This window comes from Gorilla gorilla, chromosome 20 (genome assembly GCF_029281585.2).
Source record: "Gorilla gorilla gorilla isolate KB3781 chromosome 20, NHGRI_mGorGor1-v2.1_pri, whole genome shotgun sequence".
NCBI classification, from domain to species: Eukaryota; Metazoa; Chordata; class Mammalia; order Primates; family Hominidae; genus Gorilla; species Gorilla gorilla.
In genome coordinates, this window is record NC_073244.2 from 51,186,676 (window position 1) to 51,214,269 (window position 27,594).

At 50.0% G+C, this 27,594-nt stretch overlaps 2 protein-coding genes and 1 pseudogene across 6 annotated transcripts in view; 2 read left to right on the plus strand and 1 right to left on the minus strand.

Moving 5' to 3' along the window:
• Positions 1-3,582: 3,582 nt before the first annotated feature.
• On the minus strand, positions 3,583-6,374 carry RPS16 (ribosomal protein S16). Of its 2 annotated transcripts, XM_004060716.4 has the most exons (5): positions 6,224-6,374; positions 5,983-6,084; positions 4,041-4,137; positions 3,898-3,945; positions 3,583-3,794 (listed from the first exon to the last, which is right to left on the minus strand). In XM_004060716.4, exons 1-5 carry the CDS (start codon positions 6,269-6,271, stop codon positions 3,649-3,651), a joined length of 441 nt encoding a protein of 146 aa, XP_004060764.2. In that variant the 5' UTR covers positions 6,272-6,374; the 3' UTR covers positions 3,583-3,648. The 2 variants fall into 2 exon arrangements, with proteins under 2 accessions (XP_004060764.2, XP_018870799.1); XM_019015254.3 differs by having other exon boundaries at positions 3,898-4,137.
• Positions 6,375-9,928: 3,554 nt separating this feature from the next.
• Positions 9,929-16,160, plus strand: LOC115931552 (uncharacterized; annotated as a pseudogene).
• The window catches only part of SUPT5H (SPT5 homolog, DSIF elongation factor subunit), a 31,229-nt gene continuing 19,704 nt past the window's right edge, over positions 16,070-27,594 (plus strand). For 2 of the 4 annotated variants that reach the window (XM_019015646.3, XM_019015647.3), the window contains exons 1-3: positions 16,111-16,243; positions 16,488-16,571; positions 23,965-24,130. In XM_019015646.3, the coding sequence (XP_018871191.2) occupies positions 16,497-16,571; positions 23,965-24,130 (241 nt within the window). In that variant the 5' untranslated portion in view covers positions 16,111-16,243; positions 16,488-16,496. Of the gene's footprint in view, positions 16,244-16,409; positions 16,572-23,964; positions 24,131-27,594 lie in introns of all 4 variants that reach the window. The other 2 variants (XM_019015645.4, XM_019015644.4) reach the window with 2 other exon arrangements.

Sequence of the window (27,594 nt, forward strand, 5' to 3'; positions counted from 1 at the left end):
TCTATGTTGCCCAGGCTGGAGTGCAGTGGTGCGATCTTGGCTCACTGCAACCTCTGCCTCTGGGGTTCAAGTGACTCTCCCGCCTCAGCCTCCGAAGTAGCTGGGATTGCAGGTGAGTGCCACCATGCCCAGCTAATTTTTTTGTATTTTTGGTAGAAACAGGGTTTCACCATGTTGGCCAGGCTGGTCTCAAACTCCAGACCTCGTGATCCACCCACCTCGGCATCCTAAAGTGCTGGGATTACAGGCATGAGCCATCATGCCTGTCCTTTTTTTTTTTTGAGACGGACCCTTGCTCTGTGGCTCAGGTTGGAGTGCAGTGGCGAGGTCTCAGCTCACTGCAACCTCTACCTCCAGGGTTCAAGCAATTTTCCTGTCTCAGCCTCCTGAGTAGCTGGGACTACAGGCACACGCCACCACACCCAGATAATTTTTGTATTTTTAGTAAAGACGGGGTTTCACCATATTGGTCAGGCTGGTCTCCAACTCCTGACCTCAGGTGATCCACCCGCCTCGGCCTCCCAAAGTGCTGCGATTACAGACATGAGCCACCACGCCTGGCTTTTTTTTTTTTTTTTTTTTTTTTGAGGCAGAGTCTCGCTCTGTCGTCCAGGCCAGAGTACAGTGGTGCAATCTCAGCTCACTGCAACCTCCGCCTCCCGGGTTCAAGCCATTCTCTTGCCTCAGCCTCCCAAATAGCTGGGACGACAGGCACCCGCCACCATGCCCAGCCCCCCCTTTTTTTTTTTTTTTTTTTTGTATTTTTAGTAGAGACCGGGTTTCGCCATGCTGGCAAGGCTGGTCTCGAACTTCTGACCTCAAGCCATCCACCTGCCTTGGCCTCCCAAAGTGCTGGGATTACAGGCGTGAGCCACTGGGCCCAGCCCCCGACTCATTTTATGTATCCTGTGTCAGTGCTGTCCCATATAACCTTCCTTGATGACAGAAATGTTCTAATATGTGCAGCCCCGCTTGGTAGCCATATACGGCTTCTGAGCACTGGCTACTGTATTAACTAGGGCAGATACATAGAAAATGGGCAAGTGGACAGAAAATCTCAAGTTGTAAAACATTCCCCCTGAGCATTTAGGTGCGGGACTTCCCTATTGGCTGCAGAGGCTGGAACTAGGAAGTAGAGATCTCTGCGCTCCCCAAACAATGAAGTTCACTCGCTTCCTATGAGTCATTAGCCACTCAACCAAGTCCTCACTTAACGTCATCAATAGGTTCTGGGAAACCGTGACCTTAAGCGAAACGACGTATAAGGAAACCAGTTTGTTTAAAGGACTGTTATTACAGGATCTGCTTGTTTTGCTTAAGTCCGTTTCCAAGCACCTATACAAGACGCTGAGGATGCACTGTGCTTTGAAGCCCAACTCCTCTTCCAGCACCCGCAGCAACCCTTGCGTCATTTGTGACTCCTTGGGAGGGGGAAGAGGGCTGTGGTCACTCAGTGCCCCATGACGAGCACATGGCCCGGCACAGGTGTTCAAGGAAAGCGAATGAGCAAGTTGAGGCCATAGACGCCCAAAAACAACTCATCACAGACATAGTCTCCCTGCCTACTCTTTCTACCGGCCAGCAGACCCTGGTTCCCATGTCCTCTCCCCCAAGGAGTCCACCTGACTCCTCCAGGCTGTCAGGCACCGCTTGAGTCCCACAGCCTCCTGTGCTTTTCCCACAAGCGGCCACCCTGACTCCTTAGCTCCCCATGTTGAGGGGCCACAGGGTAGAGATGGGGCCTCTTGAGCAGATCTGTGACAACCTAAACTAGTAGTCAAGAACCTGGGCTCTAGGTCGGGCGCGGTGGCTCACGCCTGTTAATCCCAGCACTTCAAGAGGCCAAGGCAGGGGGATCTACCTGAGGCCAGGAGTTCAAGATCAGCCTGGATAACATAGTGAAACCCATGTCTCTACTAAAAATACAAAAATCAGTCAGGTGTGATGGCACTTGCCTGTAGTCCCAGCTACTCAGGAGGCTGAGGCAGAATTGCTTGAACCCGGAAGGCGGAGGTTGCAGTGAGCTGAGATTGTGCAGCTACACTCCAGCCTCGGTGACAGAGCAAGACTCCATCTCCAAAAAAAAAAAAAAGGGGGGGGGGCAGGTGTGGCGGCTCACGCTTGTAATCCCAGCACTTTGGGAGGCCAAGGCGGGTAGATTACCTGAGGTCAGGAGTTCCAGACCAGCCTGGCCAACGTGGTGAAACCCTGTCTCTACTAAAAATAGAAAAATTAGCTGGGCAAGGTGGCAGGCGCCTGTAATCCCAGCTACTCGGGAGGCTGAGACAGGAGAATTGCTTGAACCCGGGAGGCGGAGGTTGCGGTGAGACGAGATCACGACATTGCACTCCAGCCGGGGCTACAAGAGCAAAACTCCGTCTCCAAAAAAATAAAAAAAAAAAAAAAAAAAAGAACCTGGGGTCTTCCACAGCCTGGTTACCTGTCCAAAATGCCACTTTGGGCTCGGCATGGTGGCTCATGCCTGTAATCCCAGCACTTTGGGAGGCTGTGGCAGGAGGATCACTTGAGGTTAGGAGTTCAAGACCAGCCTTGCCAACATGGTGAAACCCCATCTCTACTAAAAATACTAAAATTAGGCTGGGTGCGGTGGCTCACGCCTATAATCCCAGCACTTTAGGAGGCCGAGGCGGGTGATCACCTGAGGTCAGGATTTCAAGACCAACCTTGCCAACATGTTGAAACCCCGTCTCTACTAAAAAAAACAAAAAACAAAAAAATTAGCTGGGTGTGGTGGTAGGCGCCTGTTCAAGCAATTCTCTCCCTCAGCCTCCCAAGTAGCTGGATTACAGGCGCCCGCCACCATACCTAATTTTTGTACTTTTAATAGAGATGAGGTTTCACCATCTTGGCCAGGCTGATCTTTAACTCCTGACCTTGTAATCCACCAGCCTTGGCCTCTCAAGAGTGATGGGATTACAGTCGTGAGCCACCGCGCCCGGCTCTCCTTGTTTTCTTTGTATTAAAGATTATTGGCTAGGCATGGTAGCTCACACCTGTAACCTGGACACATTGGGAAGCTGAGGCAGGAGGATTGCCTGAGGTCAGGAGACCACGCCTGGGCAACATAGTGAGACCTGTCTCTACAAAAACAAAAATTCGGCTGGCGGTGGTGGCTCTCGCCTGTAATCCCAGCACTTTGGGAGGCCCAGGAAGGTGGATACTTGAGGTCAGGAGTTTGAGACCAGCCTGACCAACACAGTGAAACCCATCGATACTAAAAATACAAAATTAGCATGGCGTGGTGGTGGGTACCTGTAATCCAAGCTATTTGGGAGGCTGGGATTGAAAAAAATAGACACCCACAAGGATGAGCCATATATCTGCCAAGGTCTGTAGCCACTAATGGCCCCAAACGACTGCCATCTCAGCTTTGCCTGCACATTGGACTCTACTGGAGGTGTAGAGACAGAGACCCCCTGCCTTCTGCTTCCACTCACCCACACCAAGCCCAGCGTGACCACTTCTGGTGAGGGTCAAAATCCAGACTGGCAATAGGTCCAGGATGTTTACTGATTTCTGTCTGGTTAAACATCCAATACCAACACATAAGGCCACACACAGTTCTTGAAACTTTAAAATCCCTCAAAAACTGTTTATTATACAAGTGAATTTTGAGTCATGATGGGCTTATCGGTAGGATTTCTGGTAGCGAGCACGGGCACCAGGGCCTCCAAACTTTTTGGACTCGCAGCGACGAGGATCAGCTACCAGCAGGGTCCGGTCATACTGGATGAGGATGTCTTTGATCTCCTTCTTGGAAGCCTCATCCACATCTGGCAAGAGGAGCAGGGATGAGGATTTAGATAATCACACAGAGTCCTTGACTTGATCCCCACACACCCACCTACTTCATGGGAAGGACCCATGCTCACTCACATTTCTGGTAATAGGCCACCAGGGCTTTGGAGATGGACTGACGGATAGCTGTGAGGAAGACACACAATTAAAGGGTACAGGAGCGCTGTGAAGGCCTCCCTCCCAGAGCCACCTCCCCCATGCGCCCAGTTCCTGGGACTCACCATAAATCTGGGCCACGTGACCACCACCCTTTACACGGACACGGATGTCTACACCAGCAAATCGCTCCTTGCCGAGAAGCAGAACTGGCTCCAGCAACTAAAGGAATGGGGAATGAACAGGGATTCAAGTTACATGCTGGGCAGCTTAGCCATCTCACTGGGCTTCTCCTTGTTTCTGTGGCTTCTGCCACCACTGGCCTTCAAGTACTAGCGGATGGGGGTCAGGGTGTCACTCCAAGCCCCTCTACAGGCCCAGAGAAGAGGAAAGTCAAAAACACCAGATATGAGACTGCTGAAGTGGTGTAAGAAATATAGGCAAGGTAAAGGGAACAAGATCTGGGCTCCCTCCTACTTGTGTCCCTCACTGGACCTCAGACACCCTATCTCTAAGACTGGTTCTTAGAAGGCTGAACAGTAAGGAGCATTCCAATAGCTTCTGAAACTCCCAAGGCTGTTTCAAGCAGTCGAAACCATCCCTGGACTGTTCAGGTGCCTTTTCTATTTCCCACCTGAGCTCTCTGCCCTTTCTTTGAGCCTCACAGGTTTCCAGAATTATAGTACCACCTGTCCCTGGTCCCTAGACCCTTCCCAGCTCTAGGTCTTTTACCAGTGCCTCTGTCTAGATACTTCCTCTACCTGCTTTCAGCTCACAGGTCTCCTTCCCCAGTTCTGACCACTTTGGATCAGCTTCTGGTATTGGGCCCAGTCCTTCTCCCCAACTAGGCTGGCAGTTCCATGAAGGCAAGACCTGAAGTCATCTGGATCACTGCTATGTCCCCAAAACTCAACAGAGGGTACACATACAAATCCTTCAAATACAGTGACAGCCAATAACAGTAACATTCAACATCTGCTACACAAAGGAAATCTCAGAATTTTTATTAAATTCTAGGCCAGGCATGGTGATTACACCTGTAATCCCAGTCCAGGCAGAAGGATCACTTGAGGCCAAGGACCAGCCTGGGCAATAAAGTGAGACCCCACGTCTACAAAAAAATATTTCTCAAATGAGCCAGGCGTGGTGATGTGCCTGTAGTCTTGGCAACCGAAAGGCTGAGGTGGTAGGATCTCCAACTCAGGAGTTTAAGGCTGCAGTTCATTAGAATTGTGCTACTGCACTCCAGGGTAGGTGACAGCAAGATACTGTTCTTAAAAAAGAACCTTATAACTCAAAAAAATTTTTTTAACTGACCCTGCAATGTAGATATTCTTTCTTTTAAAAGTAGTAAAGTTCACAAGGGGCAGAAATCAGATTCTGGTTTCTTTCCATTCTGAGCCAAAGAAATTGAGAGTCCCAAAAAGGGAACAGAGGAACCCCTTTTACAAGCAAGCATTTAAACAGACCCAAATTCGGCCGCTCACGGTGGCTGACGCCTGCAATCCCAGCACTTTGGGAGGCCGAGGCTGGTGGATCACCTGAGGTAATGAGTTCGAGACCAGTCTGGCCAATATGGCGAAACCCCGTCTCTACTAAAAATACAAAAATTAGCCGGGCGTGGTGGTGCATGCCTGTAATCTCAGCTACTCAAAAGGCTGAGGCAGGAGAATCGCTTTAACCCGGGAGGCGAAGGTTGCAGTGATCCGAGATCGCGCCACTACACTCCATCCTGGGCGACACAGCGAGACTCCCTCTCAAAACAAATAAACAAAATAAAAAATAGCCGGTGTCCCTTCACCCTTTGGGTCCCGCCGCCCCAGTTAGGTGAGCTTCCTAACATCCCAGTTTTCAAAGCAACCCCTTAATCTTCAACACCCCCATCTCAGCTTTTACATCTTCTGAACCCCAAGCCCAGCTCTATTGCCAAATACCCCACTGTTCTACACCCAACACAACTTCTAAACATCCCGTTGCTGATACCAGCCCCCTCAGCTTTCAAGAGCTACAACATCTCTGTCTCCAAGAGTCCTCCATCCACTCAACGCCGGTGCCGGATCCCAGCACCTTGTACTGTAGCGTGCGCGGCTCAATCATCTCCAGGGGCCGCCCGTTCACCTTGATGAGACCATTGCCGCGTTTGCAGTGCGCCACAGCTGTCGCTGTCTTCTGTAAGATACAATAAAAACAGGGGCCCCGTGAGCTCCGGCTCCAGCTCCCATGTTACCCCCTAGATTCCTGCCCACCGACCTCTCCCAGACCCTGGCCTTCTCCTTCCCCTCCCCTTCCCATCCGGCGTCTGGCTCACCTTGCGTCCGAAGACCTGCACCGACTGCAGCGGGCCCTTGGACGGCATGGCTCCGAGCGTGGCCTAGAGAACCTCACCACGCGACGCCACAACCGGAAAAGGAAAGCTAGGGGCCACCCTGGCCGCTTTTCAGGGTCTGCGCAGGCGCCTTGAGCGCTGCGTCGCGACGGGAGAGAGCTTTACGGCTTCTGTTGCGTCTAACGGGCGGGGCGTCTGGTCAGCGGCGGGAAGGCCCTTAGGCGCTCAGAGCGGGCGGGCCCTGTGAGGCGGAAGTGGCGGGCTCTGTGGGCGGAAGGGGCGGGGCCTGGGAGTGTGTGCGGACTGAAGGGAACGCTGCGGGAGTGTGCTTCGCGTCCTCTGTAGTCGACTGCCGCAGCTCTTCTTTGCATTCTGGCTCTTTAATAATCTCCCTTCGCCCTTTCTTTAAATCAGTTCCCACCCTCCCACCACCTGTAATCTTTCTCCCCTCTGGACTCCCTCCTCCCCGAATCCCCCGCATCAGAATCTTCCCTTTGGAATCTACTGCAAGAAATCTGGCTGGATTCTCAGATTAAGGACTTCCAGAATCCTATCCTCCCTAGAATCCCCCTCCTTGGGGATCCTCTCCCAGAATACTTTTCCCCTCAGCGCCCCTTCCCCTCAGAATCTCCCTTTCACCAGAATGTCTTTCCTTTCAGTTTCCTCTTCCCAGAATGTTTCCCATCCTTCTTTCAGAAGGCCAACCCCAAATGTCCCTCTTAAGAGTGCTCAACTTAGACCCCCCTTTTCCCTGAATCTCCCTCCATTCGGTCCTCGTCCCCTCAGTCACCCTTCCCAGAATCTTTCTCTTGTCAGGACCCAGTACCCCTGGAATCTCCCTCCTCCAGAATCTCCCTTTCCCGGAAAATCCCCCTTTCCCAGAACACCCCGCCCCGCAAATCCACAAAAACTTTTCTCTCAGAGACCCGTCCCTCAAAATCTACCTTTGTCCTGAATTTATTTCCCTTCCGAGACTCCTCTTCCCAGCAACTGCCTTCCCTGGAGTTTTCTCTCCGTTAGAATCCCACTCTCCTAAGAGACCCTCCCCCAAGAATTCACCACTTCCCCGTCCCCACCCTAGAATCTCTCTTTTTTTTTGAGACGGAATTTCGCTCGTTGCCCAGGCTGGAGTACAGTGGTGCGATCTCGTCTCACTGCAACCTCCGCCTCCAGGGTTCAAGAGATTCTCCTGCCTTAGGCTCCCGAGTCGCTGGAATTACAGGCGTCTACCACCACGCCCTGGTCGTTTTTTGTGTTTTTAGTAGAAATGGGGTTTCACCACGTTGGCCAGGCTGGTCTCGAACTCCTGACCTCAGGTGATGTGATCCGCCTCGGCCTCCCAGAGTCCTGGGATTACAGGCGTGAGCCGCCACACCCGGCCGAATCTCTCTGTTTTTTTTTTTTTCTTTTCTTTTTTTTGAGACAGAGTCCTGCTCTGTCGCCCAGGCTGGAGTGCAGTGGCGTGATCTCTGCTCACTGCAACCTCTGCCTCCCCGGTTAAAGCGATTCTCCTGCCTCATCCTTTTGAGTAGCTGAGATTACAGGCATGCACCACCACGCCCGGCTAATTTTTGTATTTTTAGTAGAGACAGGGTTTCACCATATTGGCCAGACTGGTCTCGAACTCCTGACATCAAGTGATCCACTCATCTCAGCCTCCCAAAGTGCTGGGATTACAGGCGTGAGCCACCGCGCCCGGCCCCTAGAATCTCTTTCTCCAGAATCTCCCAGTCATCTTTTTCCTCTCCCCCAAATCACCCTCCACTTAGGCCTCCTCCCCACAGAATTCTCCATCCCCAGCCCCCCAACCCCACCTGAGGAACCCCAGGATTGGGTTGTCCTCTGGTTCCCCGGCAGATGTCCCTGCGTCTCACCCCATCAAGAGTCTCCCTAGCGAAGAGGTTCCTCTCTCAGAGCTAGAGGGAGCCCACAGTTGCCTCAGTTTCTCTGGCAGTACAGGGTCTGGGATCCAGGGTTCAAAAGGGCGTCGTGGTGCACCTTGCCAAAGAGGGTGGAGACAAGGAGACACTGGAGGGCAGGTCTGGGGCCAGAGGGAAAATCCAGCCCGGAGTCCAGCTCTAAAAGGGTGAGGGGGGAGGGGGCTGTTGGGAGGGAGGAAGGAAGTACCCAGAGGCTGACCGGGAGGGACACAGACACAGCCCAAAGAAATGTAGGCACAAGTGGAGAAGAAGAGAAAGATGAAAGGCCGAGGGAGAAGAGGAGGAGAAAAGGGAGAGACCAGGACAGTCAAGAGATGGACCCCCAAAACAAGCCCAGTGACAGATTTAGAGGCAGAGAGGCCAACCCTCAGACAAAAAAGAGATAAAGGCAGGCATGATGTTTCCAAAATACTTGAGACAGAGGCCAGGTACAGTGGCTCACACCTATAATCCCAGCACTTTGGGAGGCCAAGGCAGGAGGATCACTCGAACCCAGGATTCAAGACCAGCCTGGCCAACATGGTGAAACCCCGCCTCTACTAAAAATACAAAAATCAGCTGGGCATGGTGGCAGGTGCCTGTATCCCAGCTACAAGGGAGGCTGAGGCAGGAGAACCGCTTGAACCCGGGAGGCGGAGGTTGCAGTGAGCTGAGATGGCGCCACTGCACCCCAGGCTGGGCGACAGAGCAAGACTCTGTCTCAAAAATAAATAAATAAATAAATAAATAAACTCTGTCTCAAAAATAAATAAACAAAATAAGTAGGAGAGCAGAGACCTCAAATATTCACTTGCAGACACAGATAAAGGCTAGCACAGGTGTTTTCCAATGAAGACACAGGCAGATGAGAGGATGCACACATTCTACCTGTACTTTTTTTTTTTTTTTTTAATTGAGATAGAGTCTGTGTCACCCAGGCTGGAATGCAGTGATGCAATCTGAGCTCACTGCAACCTCCGCCTCCCTGGTTCAAGTGATTCTCCTGCTTCAGACTCTGGAGTAGCTGAGATTATCAGATTCTCCTGCTTCAGACTCCCGAGTAGCCCAGATTACGGGCCTCCACCACTATGCTTGACTAATAATTTTTCTTTTTTTTTTTGAGATGGAGTCTCGCTCTGTCGCCCAGACTGGAGGGCAGTGGCTTGATCTCAGCTCACTGCAACGTCAGCTTCCTGGGTTCAAGCAATTCTCCTGCATCAGCCTCCCAAGTAGCTGGGATTAAAGGCATGCACCACCATGCTCAGCTAATTTTTGTATTTATTAGTAGAGACAGGGTTTCACTATGCTGGGCAGACTAGTCTTGAACTCCTGACCTCAAGTGATCCACTTGCCTCGGCCTCCCAAAGTGCTGGGATTACAAGTGTGAGCCACTCTGCCTGGCCATTAATTTTTGTATTTTTTAGTAGAGACAGGGTTCCATCGTGTTGGCCAGGCTGGTCTTGAACTCCTTACCTCAAGTGATCCGCCCACCTTGGCCTCCCAAGGTTCTGGGATTACAGGTGTGAGCCACAGTGATCGGCCTAGCCTGCACTGTCTTAAGGGCCTGTTGGGCAGGGGAGTTCAGGTTCTCTCCTCTCTCCAGATTGATCTTCACACATTTGCTAAGTCTCGTATCGTCCCTGAGCTTGGGAGTCAGGGAGCGCTCTGACCTAAGCCCTCTTGACTTTGGGGTCACCATCTTTCCCCAGCCTCTACAGGCACACTCCCTGAATTATCTGTGGCTTGAGTGGAGCAAGCAGGGGATGGGATGGGGGGTGGAGGGGGAGTTCCCCTCACCCACTTCAGCCTTCCAGTCTGCTCCCCCTTCCTGTACCTCTCTCTTCCAGAACCCCAGGCCAAGCACCAGAGAAGGCCTGGGAGTGAGCAAGGTGCCCATGTTGCTTCTGTGGATCATCCTCCTGCTTGTACAGCCCTGGGAGGGCCTAGGAACGCCCCTCTGCTGGAGAGAGCCTTTTTACTTCCTTGCAGCCCTCTAAAGATACCAGCGAGTGGGGAGCAGAGCCAGCAGACAGGGGTGGGCCAATTGATGGGGCGCAGTAGGGGGTGTGTTTGAGGAAGGGTCAGCCTCTTTCCCTCCAAGATCTGATTCTTCTCCTTACCCCTAAACTGTAGGAAAACAAAAATGATGACACCCTCTACACCCCAGATCATCTCTCAGTGAGTATTGCATTCGCTTCTTTCTGCAGTTGCAGGTTTTGAGAGAATTCAGTGGTCTCCATGTGTGAGGGCTGCTGTGTGACCATATGAATATGTTGCTGGGAGGAGGTAGTGGGACTATCTCCTGACCCAGCCCCTAGCCTTGACAGATATATTTTGCTCACTGCTGTCTCCAACACCTAGAATAGGGAGGTATATAATAACAAATGATGATGATGACTACAGCTACATGTAAATAGTGCTTACTCTGTGCCAGGTATTGGTTTAAATGCTTTAAGTATGTTAGCTTATTTACTCTGTACACCAATCCTATAAGATAGATAGGACCACCATGTATGGATGTGAACGTTGTACACTGCACAAGGATCCCACATCTACAAAGACAGTACTATATTCACAGGCTGGACATTGTAGATTTGCATATTTGCCAACTTCCGGCAGATGGCAGTAAAGTATCTTGTTCTAATAAAATCAAGACTTAGAAGGTAGAAGGAACTTAAGGAAGGTCTTTTTATTTTCTTTTTTTTGAGACAGGGTCTTGTTCTGTCCCCCACGCTGGAGTGCAGTGGCACAATCACAGCTCACTGCAGTCTTGACCTTTTAGGCTCAAGCAATCCTCCCACCTCAGCCTCCAGAGTAGCTGGGACCACATACATGTGACACCACAAATAGCTAATGGCTAATTTTTTTTTTTTTTTGAGACACAGTGTTGCTCTGTTGCCAGCTGGAGTGCAGTGGCGTGATCTCTGCTCACTGCAACCTCTGTGTCCTGGGTTGAAGCAGTTCTTCTGCCTCAGCCTCCCGAGTAGCTGGGACTACAGGCATGTGCCACCATGCCCAGCTAATTTTTGTATTTTTAGTAGAGACAGGGTTTCACCGTGTTGGCCAGGATGTTCTCGATCTCTTGACCTCGTGATCCGCCTGCCTCAACCTCCCAAAGTGCTGGGATTACAGGTGTGAGCCACCGTGCCTGACCTTTTTTTTTTTTTTTTTTGTAGATATGGGGTGTCGCTGTGTTGCCCAGGCTGGTCTTGGACACCTGGGCTCAAGTGATCTTCCTGCCTTGGCCTCTCAAAGAGCTGGGATTACAGGCATGAGCCACTGTGCCCAGCTGAGTGTCTTTTTCTAACTTGCACATAAGTACAGCATGGGATAGTGTCAGGCCTTATGGTTGGGATTATCCAGAGCCCTATTTACAAATGAGGAAACTGAGGCCCAGAGAACTGAAGGGGTTTGTTCCAGGACACAGATAAGAAACCTTGGGAGTGGGGACTTGGACTCATGCCCTTACCCATAGATACCAGGTCACTTTGTCCCTACTGTGTGTCCTGCTGAGACTCTAGGCTGCTCCAGGTTGGAGCTGTCTGTGATTGGGTTTGAGGAGGGACCATCTATGGGAACTGCTGTGTTCCAGCTACAGTACCTGCTGGATCCCCTGGGGTCCCGGCTGTGGGTGGCCAGCCAGGGCCTTTGCCTGTCCTGTGAAGGACATCCCCAGAGACCTGTCCCCCTCTTGGAGTTACTACAGGGAGCTTGTGCTCGGCACCCTACCATAGCCTGAGCTTTGGAGGACATGGCTCCCAGGTACACCCAGAGAGGCTGGGTAGAGAGAGGGAGGGAATAGTCTTCAGCTCCAACTGCCAAACCCTAAGCCTTTTCTTCCCTCTAGGCCAGAGGACCCCACCTGGAGCCCTAGTAGCCAAGGGGAAGAGGTAAGAAGGAGGAAAGTAAGGTGCGATCTGAAGTCTCTGACCTCTTGGGCAGGGAGTTGGATAAATTGCCCCACCTGCCCCCATTCTCACCCTCCTTTAGATACTCTTCTCTCTTCTTCCAGGAAGGGACAGAGAAGTGCACAGGTATTCTCTAACCTCATCCCTATCCCTTGAGAACAGGGAGGGTCCTGTGGTTCACATCCCTACATCCCTGGCTACAAAAAATTACCACTTGAAGAACTTTCTTTTCTTTTCTTTTCTGTTTTTGAGGCAGAGTCTCACTCTGTTGCCCAGGCTAGAGTGCAGTGGCTTGGTCTCAGCTCGCTGCAACCTCCACCTCCTGGGTTCAAGTAATTCTCCTGCCTTAGCCTCCTGAGTAACTGGGATTACAGGCACGCGCCACTACACCTGACTAATTTTTGTATTTTTAGTAGAGATGGGGCTTCACAATGTTGGTCAGGCTGGTCTCGAACGCCTGACCTTGTGATCTGCCCACCTCAGCCTCCCAAACTGCTGGGATTACAGGCATGAGCCACCGTGCCCAGCCCACCACTTGGAGAAATTTCAAGTAATACTGATGGCCAGACCCCAACCCAGATAATTTGATAATTGGTCTCTGGTGGAGCCTGAGCATCTATATTATTATTATTATTATTATTATTATTATTATTATTATTTAGAGACAGGGTTTCACTATGCTGCACAGGCTGTACTTGGCATCTGCCCATATATTTTTTTGAGACAGGGTCTCACTCTGTCGCCCAGGCTGGAGTGCAGTGGCATGATCAAAACTCATTGCAGGCTCGCTCTTTCAGGCTCAAGTGACTCTCCCACCTCAGCCCCCCAAGTAGCTAGCGCTATAGGCGCATGCCACCACACTCAGCTAATTTTTGTATTTTTTGTAGAGATGGGGTTACCCTTTATTGCCCAGGCTAATCTTGAACTCCTGGGCTCAAGCGATCCTCCCGCCTTGGCCTCCCAAAGTGCTGGGATTATAGGCATGAGCCACCACACCTGACATTTTTTTTTTTTTTTGAGACAGGGTCTCCCTTTGTCACCCAGGCTGGAGTGCACTGGCTGGTGGACTGGATGGCCACATTTCCATCACCCCAAAGCATTCCTTATCTCTCTTCCCAGTCAATTTCCACCTCCCTCTCCAGCCCCAGACATCCACTAATCTGCATTGTCTGTATAGGTTGGTTTTGCTTGCTCTGGAGTTTCATATGAATGGAATCATGCTGGACATCTCCTGATGTCTGGCTTCTTTCACTCAGCATAATGTTTTGGAGATTCAGTCATGGGTGTATTGGTAGTTGTTACTATTCTGTTGCATGAATGGATGTACCAAAATTTGTTTTTCTTTTGAGACGAGTCTCACTCTGTTGCCCAGGCTGGAGTGCAGTGGTGTGATCTCTGCTCACTGCAACCTTCACCTCCCTGGTTCAAGTGATTCTCCTGCCTCAGCCTCCCAAGTAGCTGGGATTACAGGTGTGCGCCACCACACCTGGCTTTTTTTTTTTTTTTTTTTTTTGTATTTTTAGTAGAGATGGGGTTTCACCATGTTGGCCAGGCTGGTCTTGAACTCCTGACTTCGTGATCCGCCTGCTTTGGCCTCCCAAAGTGCTGGGATTACAGGCGTGAGCCACTGCGCCCGGCCCTAATTTTTGTGTTACCAGTTTAGGGCTATTATGCAACTCTTTCTTTCTAAAATATTCTCAAGTATTCTGATGTGCTACCAGAGTTGAGTTCAGAACCACGGATCCATCAAGGAAGAAACTTCCATGGCGGGGGAAATGACTGTGCCCTCTTTTTTCTGCAGGGAGTGCCTTTCTGCAGCAGTGTCTGTAGCGATTTAATATGTAGAGTCCTATTTTCTTTTTTGTTGTTTTTTTTTTGAGATGGAGTCTTGCTCTTTTGTCACAGCAACCTCCACCTCTCAAGTTCAAGAGATTCTCCTGCCACAGCCTCCCGAGTAGCTGGGATTACGGGTGTGCACCACTACGCCACCTGGCTAATTTTTGTATTTTTTAGTAGAGACAGGGTTTTACCATGTTGGCCCGGCTGGTCTTGAACTCCTGACCTCAGGTGATCCGCCTGCCTTGGCCTCCCAAAGTGCTGGGATTACAAGCGTGAGCCACCGCGCCCGGCCGAGAATCCTATTTTCAAGAGCTGCTATTTAAAAGAACCAAGCTTAAGGAAGGGGAAACACTCTTAGACAGAGTGCTCAGCCCCTCCCCAATCTATCTTGGACTCAATTTGGGATTGCTGGATTTGGGAGTGTGTGCTTTTGGGGAAACACACGCACCTTCAGGTATATTCACTGCCTGCTTCCATCATAACTGCACCCCATTCCCCACTAACTAAGTAGGTATATCAAGCTTAGGTAAATTGAATCCACGTGTGTCATACTTATTTATTTTTTATTTTTTTTGAGACGGAGTCTCGCTCTCGCCCAGGCTGGAGTGCAGTGGCCCGATCTCGGCTCAGTGCAAGCTCCGCCTCCCGGGTTCACGCCATTCTCCTGCCTCAGCCTCCCGAGTAGCTGGGACTACAGGCACCCGCTACCATGCCCGGCTAATTTTTTTGTATTTTTAGTAGAGACAAGGTTTCACCATGTTAGCCAGGATGGTCTCGATCTCCTAACCTCGTGATCCACCCGCCGTGGCCTCCCAAAGTGCTGGGATTACAGACGTGAGCCACTGCGCCCGGCCCAGGTGTGTCATACTTATGTGAGAAATTTTACCAATGTGTCCTGAGGCTTCTTTTTTTTTTTTTTTTTTTCAGACTGAGTCTCACTCTCGCCCAGGCTGGAATGCAGTGGCGCGATCTCGGCTCACTGCAAGCTCCGCCTCCTGGGTTCACGCCATTCTCCTGCCTCAGCCTCCCGAGTAGCTAGAATCACAGGCACATGCCACCACGCCCGGCTAATTTTTTTGTATTTTTAGTAGAGACGGGGTTTCACCATGTTGGCCAGACTGGTTTCGAACTCCTGACCTCAGGCAATCTGCCTGCCTCGGCCTCCCAATGTGTTGGGATTACAGGCATGAGCCACCGCGACTGACATAGACTTCTGATTTTTAAAATTTCCCCTATCAGGTTAATTTTTCAATTTTTAAAAATTTAAGTTTTAATTTTTTTTTTTTAAGAGACAGGGTCTCTATTACCCAGTCTGGAGTGCAGTGGTGCAATCATAGCTCACTGAAGCCTCAACATGGGTTCAAGTGATCCTCCCACCTTAGCCTTTGGAGTAGCAGGGACCACAGGCACACGCCACCACACCACATTAAAAGAAACCACAAAAATTGGATACATGGGGTCTCAATTTGTTGCCCATGCTGGTCTCAAATTCCTGGCCTCAGGTGATCCTCCCGCCTCAGCCTCCCAAAGCGCTGGGATTACAGGCGAAGGTTCATTTTTCATCTCTCCATTACACCTGTCCACTCTGCCACCACCCGTCAGCCGTCATTACTAATAGATAAATTCGCCTTTAAATGAACTTAAGGAGCCTGGAAAGAAAAATAGGGACTTGGGCCGGGCGCGGCAGGTTATGCCTGTGATCTCAGCACTTTGGCAGGACGAGGCCGGAGGATGGCTTTTGAGTTTGAGTTAGAGGAGTTTGAGACCAGGCCGGGCAACAGCCCGACTCTACAAAAAAAAAAAAAAAAAAAGTACAAAAAGAAAGAAAAACCAGGGCTTCACGGTCACTCAGACTTGGCGAGGAGGCTTGCCGCTTTCCACTGAGTTTTTCTGAGCTTCAGCGTTCTCTCCAAAACGGGGATACGGATCTCCTGGGGATGCTTTAGAGGGCCTAGGAGATAAAGCCTTGTTTCTTTTATAATTTGCTATTCGCTGATTCGCCGCCTCCTCGCGGCTTGGCCTACCGCGCTAGTGTTCCGGACTAACGAACAAACGGCTCACTAAATTCAAACATGAGTTTCAGCCTCGTCGCCGAGCTGGCGGGTTAAAAAAAACCTTTCCCCTCCTAACCCTCCGCAGATGTCGGCCCCGCCCTCCGCCCAGGCCAGCCCTGCCTCTCTCAAGATGGCGACCTGGAAGTGCGTCGCCCGTGCCAGCCCCGGAAATCTCGTGTTAGGCGAGGTCAACGGGTAGGTTCTCGCGAGAGGACCCGTCAGCCCCAGTCAGGCGTCGTGCGAACAGCAGCTGGTACCGAAGGCGGAGGTGGAGCCCGAGAGGTAAGTGCGTGTGCGGAGGTGGCAGTTCCGGGCGCCAGGGAGGTGTAGAGAACAGATTCGGAAACTGGGGAGGTCTAGCATGTGGCGTAGGAGGGGGTCCTCACTCCGCTTCGCGATTGCCAAAACGAGCCTGCCGGAAGCGCGCTAAGGGGTTTTCTTCTCCCAGGGAACCAGCGGGGAAACTGAGGCTCGGGGTGGAGCGCAGGATTGTGGGACGCGCCAAGGTTGCTGTCTTTCCCAGCAGCAGCGGAAGATGTCGGACAGCGAGGACAGCAACTTTTCCGAGGAGGAGGACAGCGAGCGCAGCAGTGACGGCGAAGAGGCCGAGGTCTGTGGCTGGGGCGCTGGGGGAGACATTGCGTCTGGGGACAGGACTCCGGGCAGAAAGGCCCCTGTGGGAGGCTCGAGGGGTTCACAGCGGGCTCTGGCTTCTGGGAACTCCCAGATTGTCGCAAGAGATAGAGAATTAGGCAAGTCGAAGTCAAGCAAAGGGACAGGTTCTGGAGGCCAGAAATGGGTCAGGTCCAGTGAGATAACAGGTGATGTTTTGAAAGTTTACTCTGTGTTCATATAGTAAGCACTTAGCATTAGTTATTTTTTTTAGTTATGTCTAGTCATTCCATAACTATATTTGTAGTGCCTACTATGTACCAGGCGCAATTCTTTGCTCTTAGGGTACACCAGTAAACAAAAAGATTTTAAAAGTGTCTGCCTTTGGGAATGTAAATAAATATAGCCAAGGAATAAACTATATAGTAAGCTGGAAGGCACTCTGGAGAAAAGGAGAACAGAAAAGGGGAATGGAGAGTCCTGGTTGCTCTTGAAATAGGGTCATCAGCATGAGTCTGAGGGGTGACATTTGAGCAAAAACTTGTTGGAGGTGAGGGAGTGAGTCGTGGTTAGCTGGAAGTGGAGTGTTCCAGTGAGGGGGACCAGCAGGTGCAAAGATGGGAGTGTGTCCGCCGTGTTCAGGGATTAACGAGGATTTGAGAGGCCAAGCTGGGAGGATCACTTGACCCCAGAAGTTCGAGGGCAATCTCAGTAACACAACGGGACCCTGTCTCTACAAAAATATAAAAACCAGTGGCTGAGGCCGGGCTTGGTGGCTCACACCTGTAATCTCAGCACTTTGGGAGGCCAAGACAGTGGATCACCTGAGGTCAGGAGTTCAAGACCAGCCTGGTAACATGGTGAAACCCCGTCTCTACTAAAAATACAAAAAAATTAGCTTGGCATGGTGGCGCCCACCTGTAATCCCAGCTACTCGGGAGGCTGAAGCTGAGAATCGCTTGAACCAGGGAGGTGGAGACTGTGGTGAGCTGAGATCGCACCACTGCACTGCAGCCTGGGCGATGAGCAAGACTCCGTCTTATAAAAATATTAGCTGAGCTTGGTGGCATGCTTCTGTAGTCCCAGCTACTTGGGAGGCTGAGGTGGGAAGATCGCTTGAGCCAGAAGGTGAAGGTCTAGTGAGCTGTGATGGTGCCACTGCACTGCAGCCTGGGTGACAGAGTGAGACTTTGTCTCCCCACCACCCCCTAAAAAAAGGGGGTCCGTTTTGGTTGGATCAGAGTGAGTGCAACAAAGAATTTATGAGAGCCAAGTCATATAGGATCTTGAAGGCTGTGGTAAGGAATTTGGTCTTAACTGAGTAAAATGAAACCACGAAAAAGTTTGAGCAAGTGGAAGATGTGATCTAATGTTTTGAAAGGATCACTCTGGCTTTGCGTCTGTTGAGTACCTCTGTTCCAGGAACCAAAAAACCAACATTTCCTGGGGCATTTCTGATTTCAAATGTTCTTTTATTTGCCATTATCCTTTTTTTTTTTTTTGAGACAGCATCTCACTAGGTTGCACAGGTTGGAGTGCAGTGGCATGATCTCAGCCCACTGCAACCTCAGCCTCCCGAGTAGCTGGGATTACAGGCATGCACCACCACATCAGGCTAATTTCTGTATTTTTAGTAGAGACGGAGTTTCACCGTGTTGGCCAGGCTGGTCTTGAACTCCTGACCTCAGTTGATCCACCCTCCTTGGCCTCCCAAAGTACTGGGATTACAGGCATGAGCCACTGCACCAAGCCCATTATCCACCTTTTAAACTTATTTTTGTTTTGTTTGTTGAACAAATCAGTGTTTGCATCTACTACTGTGTTCCGCTTACTTCTCAGGTGTCTGGTAGGAAATCTTTGCATTTTTGGAGTTGACATTTAGTAGGTAGCAATCACAAACCAGTAAACAGATGACAGGGTGATTATAGATCCCTTGTTTGATGCACAGAAACTTAAATTGGCTTTTAAATTAGTTGCCAATGCTTGTGAGGGAGATTTAACATAAAGATTAAGATTTCTTTTTCTGGGAAAATGGAAGGAGCTGGCACCCTGGGACACAGAGTTGTTCTGCAGAGTAGCCGTTTGCTTGATGAGTGGCTGCCCTACTTATACAGCTGGGAATTTTCTCCATTTCCCAGGATATGTTAGTTGCCATTTGTCCTCTTGCTTGCCTTGTGGCAGAGTGAAGAAAAGGAAAAGATTTCACGTGGCTGTGTTCTGGAAAACGTTTGGTAGACGGAGAGTGCTGTGTGTTTCGGGTGACTTGTCCCAGTCACTTATGTTGCCTGCTTATCCTCTGTGGACATTTGATTGCCAATCTTTGTTGTGACCTTTGGAGAGTGCCTGGCTTCCAGGCTTGCAGTGAAGAGTTGGAGAAATTGGGATGCTGTGGTGGGAGACTGACAGGGAGGGCCTTTTCTCTAAGCTGTAGCACTGGATTCTTGGTCTCTGATTCATGGCTTGGAGACACTGCTTGGTGGTTAAAGTCAGGTGGAAATGAGACCAAGATCCCCAGTTCCATTTCCTGTCTGGGACATTCTCGTTTGCACTGTACTAGTCTCACTTCCCCAGCGCTACACCATACTTGACCCCCCACCCCCGCCGCTGGCTCCTCTTCAGTTACCAGGTGAGGCAAGAGGGCACTGTGAGGCCTGTCCCCACTGCCAGGGACAGGACTGGATGGCCTTTTCAGACAGCCAAATGATGACATGGTCCTTGAAGGACAGGGTTCTGTGGCTAGACAGGTAGGGATGGCAAAGAATGAGCTACTTTTGAGGGGAGCTGCTGGTTCACCCATCATGGCTCCAGTAACTTGTTCATTTATCATTCAACAAATGTTCTGGCTGGGCGCGGTGGCTCACGCCTGTGATCCCAGCACTTTGGGAGGCTGAGGCGGGTGGATCACGAGGTCAGGAGATTGAGACCATCCTGGCTCACACGGTGAAACCCCGTCTCTACTAAAAATACAAAAAATTAGCGTGGTGGTGGGTGCCTGTAGTCCCCGCTACTTGGGAGGCTGAGGCAGGAGAATGGCGTGAACTCAGGAGACAGAGCTTGCAGTGAGCGGAGATCGCACCACTGCACTCAAGCCTGGGAGACAGAGCGAGACTGCATCTCAAAAAAAAAACCAAAAAACAAAAAACAAATGTTCCTTGACTTGGCATGTTGGGGTCACAGTCTCCCTTACGGAGATCTCAGTCTCAAGGCAGAGGCAGTTTTATAGATACACAGTTACTGCAGGGGATGTTGAGGTTGGTGAGAGCACATCCAAGCCCTGAGGTGAGCAGAGAGTGGTGGGGGCATCCTCCACTGGGAGGGAGGAGCCAGGTTTGGAAAGAGGCATCTCTGGGACCTGTCAGAGGGGAACTGATGACAAGGTTACTAGAAATCAGCCTGTGGTCCTGTCATAGTTTGGGTTGTTAAAATGTGCTTTATCGTGGGCTAGTCGAGATTTGTGTTAAGCAAATATTTCTGAAGTTTTCTGTGCTTGGCCTTGGGCTGGGTGATGTTGGAGGACCCAGCAGTGCCTGAGATGGACTGGGCCCTACTATTGGGAGGCTCACAGTGGTCAGGGCTGTGATGGAGGGAGCCCAGAGAATTGTGAGCATAGAGGATGTGCCTGACTCTGCCTGGGGGAGAGGGGGCGGGGATGGCTGCCTGGAGGAGGAAGGTTGGTTTTTTTTTTTTTTTTTTTTTTTGTCTTGGTGTCTTGCTCTGTTACCCAGGCTGGAGTGCAGTGGCACGATCTCAGCTCACTGCAGCCTCCACCTCACGGTCAAGCAGTTCTCCTCTCTCAGCTTCCTGAGTAGCTGGGATTACAGGGATGTGCCACCATACCTGGCTGATTTTTATATTTTTGGTAGAGATGGGGTTTCACCATGTTGGCCAGGGTGGTCTCAGAACTCCTGACCTCAAGTGATCGCCTGCCTCGGCCTCCCAAAGTGCTGGGATTACAGGCATGAGCCACCACACTCAGCCTTTTTTTTTTTTTTTGAGACAGGGTCTCACTTTGTCACCCATGCTGGGGTGCAGTGGTGTGATCTCAACTCACTGCAGCCTCAGCCTCCTGAGGATCAAGCAATCCTCCCTGCTTCAGCCTCCCAATGAACTGGGACAACAAGATTTTGCCACCATGCCTGGTTAAGTTTTGTATTTTTGGTAGAGACAGGGCTTTGTCAGATTGTCCAGGCTGGTGTCAAACTCCTGGGCTCAAGTGATCCTTCTACCTTGGCCTCCCAAAGTGTTGGGATTACAGGTGTGAGCCACCATGCCTAGCTAAGGAGGGAATATTTTCATTGAAGTGTGAATGGGAGGCACAGTTTTTTTTTTTTGGAGATGAAGTCTCACTCTGTCGCCCAGGCTGGAGTGTAGTGGCGCAATCGCGGCTCACTGCAACCTCTGCCTTCCGGGTTTAAGTGATTCTCCTGCCTCAGCCTCCTGAATAGCTGGGATTACAGGCGTATGCCACCGCACCCAGCCCCAGAGGGGACTTTTTATACAGAGAACCAGCATGGATGATGGCCAGCACTGAGAGAGTATGGTCCAAGTAGTTGAGTGCAGCTGAGGCCTAGTGTTGGGGAGGCAGTCCTGAATGGTGGGGAACGGGGAGAGGCAGCAGGCAGAGCATGTGCTTCTAGTTCAGGCTGGCTGAAGCTGAGCAGGGGAACAAATGGTCAGGTTCATGTTTTAGATTACAGTTTTCTAAGACTGTACCATATATTCTAGGTTGGGGATGATGAAAGGTGCTTTTAGGTGGAATAAGGACAAGACCTTAAGCTACATTGAATCATTTAGTGAGAATATTTCCTTTTCAGTTGTGTGTCTTATCCTGATTGGGTCATGAGAAAGTTTCGTCTTAGTGCTACTATGTCTTGAACGCCTCTGGGTGGGAGAACAGGCCTTAGACTTAGAGCCTGCAGCAGGCAGCAGTATCTTGCTGGGTCTTAATAACATTGTTTTGCTTTTATCTTTATCGTTACCTTGTGTTTATGACAAACCTTCAAAAAGTTTTAAATTTTGAAACATTGCATAATATAAAAATGTTTTTCTTTAAGAAGGTGAGTAGATTTGAAGAAAATACACATTGAATATTATCTAAAATGCTTGGGACAAGAAGTGTTTCAGATTTTGGATTTTTTTTTTTTTTTTTTTTTTTTTGTAATATTTGCTCTGGAGCATTCCCTAATCTGAAAATCCAGAATGCTCCAGTGAACATTTACTCTGAGCATGACCCTTTTTTTTTTTTTTTTTGAGACAGAGTCTTGCTGTGTCGCCTAGGCTGGAGTGCAGTGGTGCGATCTTGGCTCACTGCAACCTGTGCCTCCCAGGTTCAAACAATTCTCCTGCCTCAGCCTCCCAAGTAGTTGGGACTACAGGCGTGCCACCATGCCTGGCTAGGTTTTTTTTTTTGTATTTTTAGTAGAGATGGGGTTTCACTATGTTGGCCAGGCTGGTCTTGAACTCCTGACCTCAGGTGATCCGCGCGAGCCACCGCTCCCAGCCTGAGCATGACCTTTGAGCATTATGTCAGTGCTGAAAAAGTTTTAGATTTTGAAGCCTTTCAGATTTCAGTTTTTTGTTTGTTTGTTTTTTTGACAGCGTCTCGGTCCATTGGCCAGGCTGGAGTGCAGTGGTACAATCTCGGCTCAGTGCAACCTTCACCTCCCAGTTTCAAGCGATTCTCCTACCTCAGCCTCCTGAGTAGCTGGGAGTACAGGTGCCCACCACCATGCTGGGCTAGCTTTTGTATTTTTAGTAAAGACGGGGTTTCACCACGTTGGCTAGGCGGGTCTTGTACTCCTGATGTCAGGTGATCCACCCGCTTTGGCCTCCTAAAGTGTTGGGATTACAGGCAAGAGCCACTGCGCCTGACCAGATTTCAGATTTTTGGATTAGGGATGTTCAACCTGTATTAGGTAAATGGATTGTAGTAATGACGTGGAAGAAGTCGTGAAGTTCATGAGTTAAAGATTGAAGTTTGGTATGCTTCCATTAATGTTGTTTCTGGTATGGAAAGAGGGATTAGAGGCCAGGAGAGTAGGGAGGAGGCTGGGGTAAGGATCCAGGTGTTAGAGGGCAGTGTCCTGGCCTAGGCTCAGATATATGGGGCTGGGGGAGAAGGATGGGTTGGAGAAATGATGTTCACAGGCAGAAAGGATGAGGATTTGGTGCCTGTCGGTAATTGGAGGAGGCCATCACAGGTCTAGGGGAAGACACTGAGGTCAGTTTGGGACACAGTGAGTATGAAAGGGCTCAGAGGCCATCTAGGGGACGCATCCAGGATGCTGCTGGTGCATGGAGGTCTTGAGTTCTGGAAAAAAGTGGGACTCTAGAGACACATAAGGACACGTGTCGTCTCTAGAGACAGGAACTGAGGTCATGGAAAGTAAAATGGACAGGGAGAGAGTGCATGGAGGGAGAACAAAGTGGCTCTGGACTGAGCCCTGGTAATTGATGTCAGATTTGAAGGGGTTAACAGTAAGAGGAGCTTGAAGAGGAGCTGGTGGAGTTTTGAGAAAAACCAGGAGAGCATGATACAGCAGCAGCCAAGGGAGGAGCATTTCTCTAGGGAGGGCATGATTGGGGTGCCAGATGCTGCTGGCATGGTAGGGAATACAGAATGGCCACAGAATTAGCAACAGGGGTGGCCAGTGATCTTCGTGAGCAGTGTGGACTAGAAACAGAGATGGGAGTCACTGTCACAGAGATGTCCACCACCGCCAAGGGAGAGGACGAGATGGCCTTGGGGAGTTGTAGAATGGGAAGAGATGGGCCGGGTGCTGTGGCTCACACCTGTAATCCCAGCACTTTCGGAGGCAGAGGCGGATGGATCACCTGAGGTCAAGAGTTCGAGACCAGCCTGGCCAACATGGTGAAGCCATGTGTTTACTAAAAAAATACAAAAATTAGCCAGGTGTGGTGGAGCACGCCTGTAATCTCAGCTACTCAGGAGGCTGAGGCAAGAGAATTGCTTGAACCCAGGAGGTGGAGGTTGCAGTGAGCCAAGATTCTGCCATGGCACTCTAGCCTGGGAGACAGAGTGGGACTCTGTCTCAAAAAAAAAAAAAAAGAGAAAGAAATGAGGCCCAAGGACCAAGCTTCATCAAGCTATTATAGTTAAAGACTCGGTGGAAAGTGAGCAAGAGGTCTAGTGCAGGGAGAAGCCCGGGTCAACTCCCAGGGTTGCTTGGGTGGCTGGGGAGATGGCAGTGCTGTTGCTGAGATAGGATGGTAACCAGAGAGGCCAGGCTAGAGTGAAAGGGATATATGCAGAGCAAAGTGGGCTATGATTGGCCAGGCCAATCTGAGGTCAGATTTAGGGTGAGGAACTTGGTTTTTGGATTTTTGGGGTAGTAGAATTCTGGTGCTACAACCCTGCCTGACCCCTGTAGATAGAGGAAGAGCGGCGGAGTGCAGCGGGCAGTGAGAAAGAAGAAGAGCCTGAGGACGAAGAGGAGGAGGAAGAGGAGGAGGAATACGATGAGGAAGAGGAGGAAGAAGATGATGACCGACCCCCCAAGAAACCCCGCCATGGAGGCTTCATTCTGGACGAGGCTGGTATGTCATAGTGCTTGGCCAGTGCTGAGCAGAGGCTGAGCTTCCACTTTTAGTTCAATTTCTTTTTCTTTTTTTGAGGTGGAGTCTCGCTCTGTCGCCCAGGCTGGAGTGCAGTGGCATGAACTTGGCTCACTGCAAGTTTATGCCATTCTCCTGCCTCAGCCTCCCGAATAGCTGGGACTACAGGCGCCCGCCACCACGCCTGGCTAATTTTTTCTATTTTTTAGTGGGGATGGAGTTTCACCTTGTTAGCCAGGATGGTCTCAATCTCCTGACCTCGTGATCTGCCCGCCTTGGCCTCCCAAAGTGCTGGGATTACAGGCGTGAAGGACCAAAGTTCTTAACTTTTCTCGTGCTACGGCCCCTTCTGTAGTCTGGTGAAACCCTGTTCCCTTCTCAGAATCATCTTCTGAAATGCATAAAACAAAATACATAGGATTCCAAAGAGGACAATTTATTGAAGTACAGTTATCAGAATATTTAAAAAGAACATTTTGGTGCATATGTTTCTTTGTTAACATATTTAGGTAATAAGACTTTGTAGATAGTCTAAGAATCTAATTTTCGAGTACCAGTGAGTGTAAATGCTGCCTTGAGATACCTATAGCTGTAATGTGCTGTGAAAGAGCCAGTGACACAGCTAACATTGTGTGGTTTGTTGCCATTGTATGTAATTGATGTAAATGCTAAATTTCAATTCCAGGTTACTGAAAATAGGAGCTGTAGTTTTTTCATCGAACACAGACCACCCCAGATGAAAAATCTCTGTTCTACGTGTTAAATCCCTATTAGTCAAGTTGCTAGGCAAAGGTGGTGCATTTTGTTGTTGTCGTTGTTGTTTTTTTTTTTTTTTTGAGACGGAGTCTCGCTCGGGCTGGAGTGCAGTGGTGCGATGGCTCACTGCAACCTCTCCCTCCTGGGTTCAACTGTTTCTCCTTTCTCAGCCTCCTGAATAGCTGGGACTACAGGCACGTGCCACCATGCCTGGCTAATTTTTTATATTTTTAGTAGAGACAGGGTTTCACTGTGTTAGGATGGTCTCAAACTCCTGACGTTGTGATCCGCCCGCCTTGGCCTCTCAAAGTGCTGAGATTACAGGCGTGAGCCACCATGCCCGGCCGCACTTTTTTTAAAAAAAGATTTTTGATATTTATGGCCAAATATCAGTTCCTGAAAAGATAAGACTAGTTCATACTTCCATGATGATAATGAATATGCGTGTTTTCCCTTACCTATGGGAAGAGGGGTTACTTAGAACACATCCTCCCTCTGTTTTCCTGGGACTGTTTTACCTGAGAAGAAAACTAGTTTATTGTCAAAGGGACAGGAGGTGCTCTGGATGTTCTTGGAGAGCAAGAGAATGGATACCATGCTGGGTAAAAGCTGTGGGCTCCCAGGGACACCCATATGTTGGTGGTGGAAGGGTTGGTGGGCACTGCCTGTGTGGAAGGCTGTGTGGCAGTGCCTGTTAGCATTTAACATGCAGGAACCCTTTGACCAAGCAGTTCCTCTTTAGAATTTACTTTATGGTTAAACTTGCATGAGTGCATGAAGACCTGAGAACAGAGATGCTTGTTATAGTCCTGTTCGCAGTTGCAAAAGTTTGGTGACCTAAATGTTTATTGATGATTAGGGCCTGGTTAAACAAATTATGGGCCATATAGTATATGAGGCACGTGCTGCTGTGGGAGAGCTCTGAGTTAGTAGTAGTTTTGAGAAAAAGAAAGGTACAGAACGGTGTGTTAAAAAAATTACGTGGGGGCTTGGCACGGTGGCTCATGCTTGTAATCCCAGCACTTTAGGAGGCCGAGGCGGGTGGATCATCTGAGGTTAGGAGTTCGAGACCAGCCTGGCCAAGATGGTGAAACCCTGTCTCTACTAAAAATACAAAAGTTAGCCGGGCGTGGTGGCGGGCGCCTGTAATCCCAGCTACTTGGGAGGCTGAGGCAGGAGAATTGCTTGAACCCGGGAGGTGGAGGTTGCAGTGAGCTGAGATCGCTGCACTCTAGCCTGGGTGACAGAGCAAGACTCGGTCTAAAAAAAAAAATTACATGGGGGGAACATAGTGGTGGCGGGGTGGATTACATGCATTTCTTTTCTTTTCTTCTTTTTTTTTTTTTGAGATGGAGTTTCGCTTTTTCACCCAGGCTGGAGTGCAGTGGTGCAATCTCAGCTCACTGCAACCTCCACCTTCTGGTTTCAAGTGCTTCTCCTGCCTCAGCTTCCCGAGTAGCTGGGATTACAGGTGCCTGCCACTACGCCCAGCTAATTTTTGTATTTTTAGTAGAGACAGGGTTTCACCATGTTGGCCAGGCTGGTCTCGAACTCCTGACCTCATGATCCACCCACCTTGGCCTCCCAAAGTACTGGGATTACAGGCGTGAACCACTGCGCCCCGCCTCTTCTTTTTTTTTTTTTTTTTTTTTTTTTTTTTTTAAGACGGAGTTTCTCTTGCCCACCCTGGAGTGCAGTGGTGTGATCTCGGCTCACTGCAACCTCTGCCTCCCGGATTCAAGGGATTCTCCTGTCTCAGCTTCCCGAGTAGCTGGGATTATAGGCGTGTGCCACTAATTTTTGTGTTTTTAGTAGAGACGGGGTTTCACCATGTTGGCCAGGCTGGTCTCGAACTCCTGACCTCAGGTCGTCCACCCATCTTGGCCTCCCAAAGTGCGGGGATTATAAGCATGAGCCATTGTGCCCAGCCCTTTTTTTTTTCTTTTTTCTTTTTTTTTTTAAAGACAGGATCTCACTCCGTTTCCTAGGCTGGAGTTCAGTGGCATGATCATGGCTCACTGCAGCCTCTACCTCCCAGGTCCAAGTGATCCTCTCACCTCAGCCTCCTGAGTAGCTGGGACCACAGGTGTGCATCACCAGGCCTGACTAGACTGTTTTTTGTTTTTTTTGTTTTTTTTGTTTTTTGAGACGGAGTTTCCCTCTGTTGCCCAGGCTGGAGTGCAGTGGTGTGATCTCGGCTCACTGCAACCTCCACCTCCCGGGTTCAAGCAATTCTCTGCCTCAGCCTCCTGAGTAGCTGGGATTACAGGCGCCCACCACCACACCTGACTAATTTTTTGTATTTTTAGTAGAGACGGGGGTTTCACCATGTTGGCCAGGCTGATCATGAGCTCCTGTCCTCATGATCCACCCGCCTCGGCCTCCCAAAGTGCTGGGATTACAGGCATGAGCCACCGTGCCCAACCCTAACTAATTTTTTAAGTTTTTGGATTTAGGAGGTCTCACTATGTTGCCCAGGCCGGTTTCAAACTCCTGGGCTCAAGTGATCTTCCCAGTTTGGCCTCCCAAAGTGTTGAGATTACAGGTGTGAGCCACCACGTCCAGCCTTAACATGGATTTCATATATGTACACAGATATCTCTAGGCAAGAAACTAGTCACGGAGTTGCCTTTGGGAGAGGTTACTGAGATACTAGGGGTTAGAAATGTGAGGGAGACTTAATTGATACT

Coding starts and splice junctions, on each gene's coding strand:
- RPS16 (XM_019015254.3), bottom strand. CDS start 6,271: ATGCCGTCCAAGGGCCCGCTGCAGTCGGTGCAGGTCTTCGGACGCAAG. Junction 6,085..6,223: donor TGCAGGTCTTCGGACGCAAG/GTGAGCCAGACG, acceptor TGTATCTTACAG/AAGACAGCGACAGCTGTGGC. Junction 3,795..3,897: donor GGTGGCCTATTACCAGAAAT/GTGAGTGAGCAT, acceptor TCCTCTTGCCAG/ATGTGGATGAGGCTTCCAAG.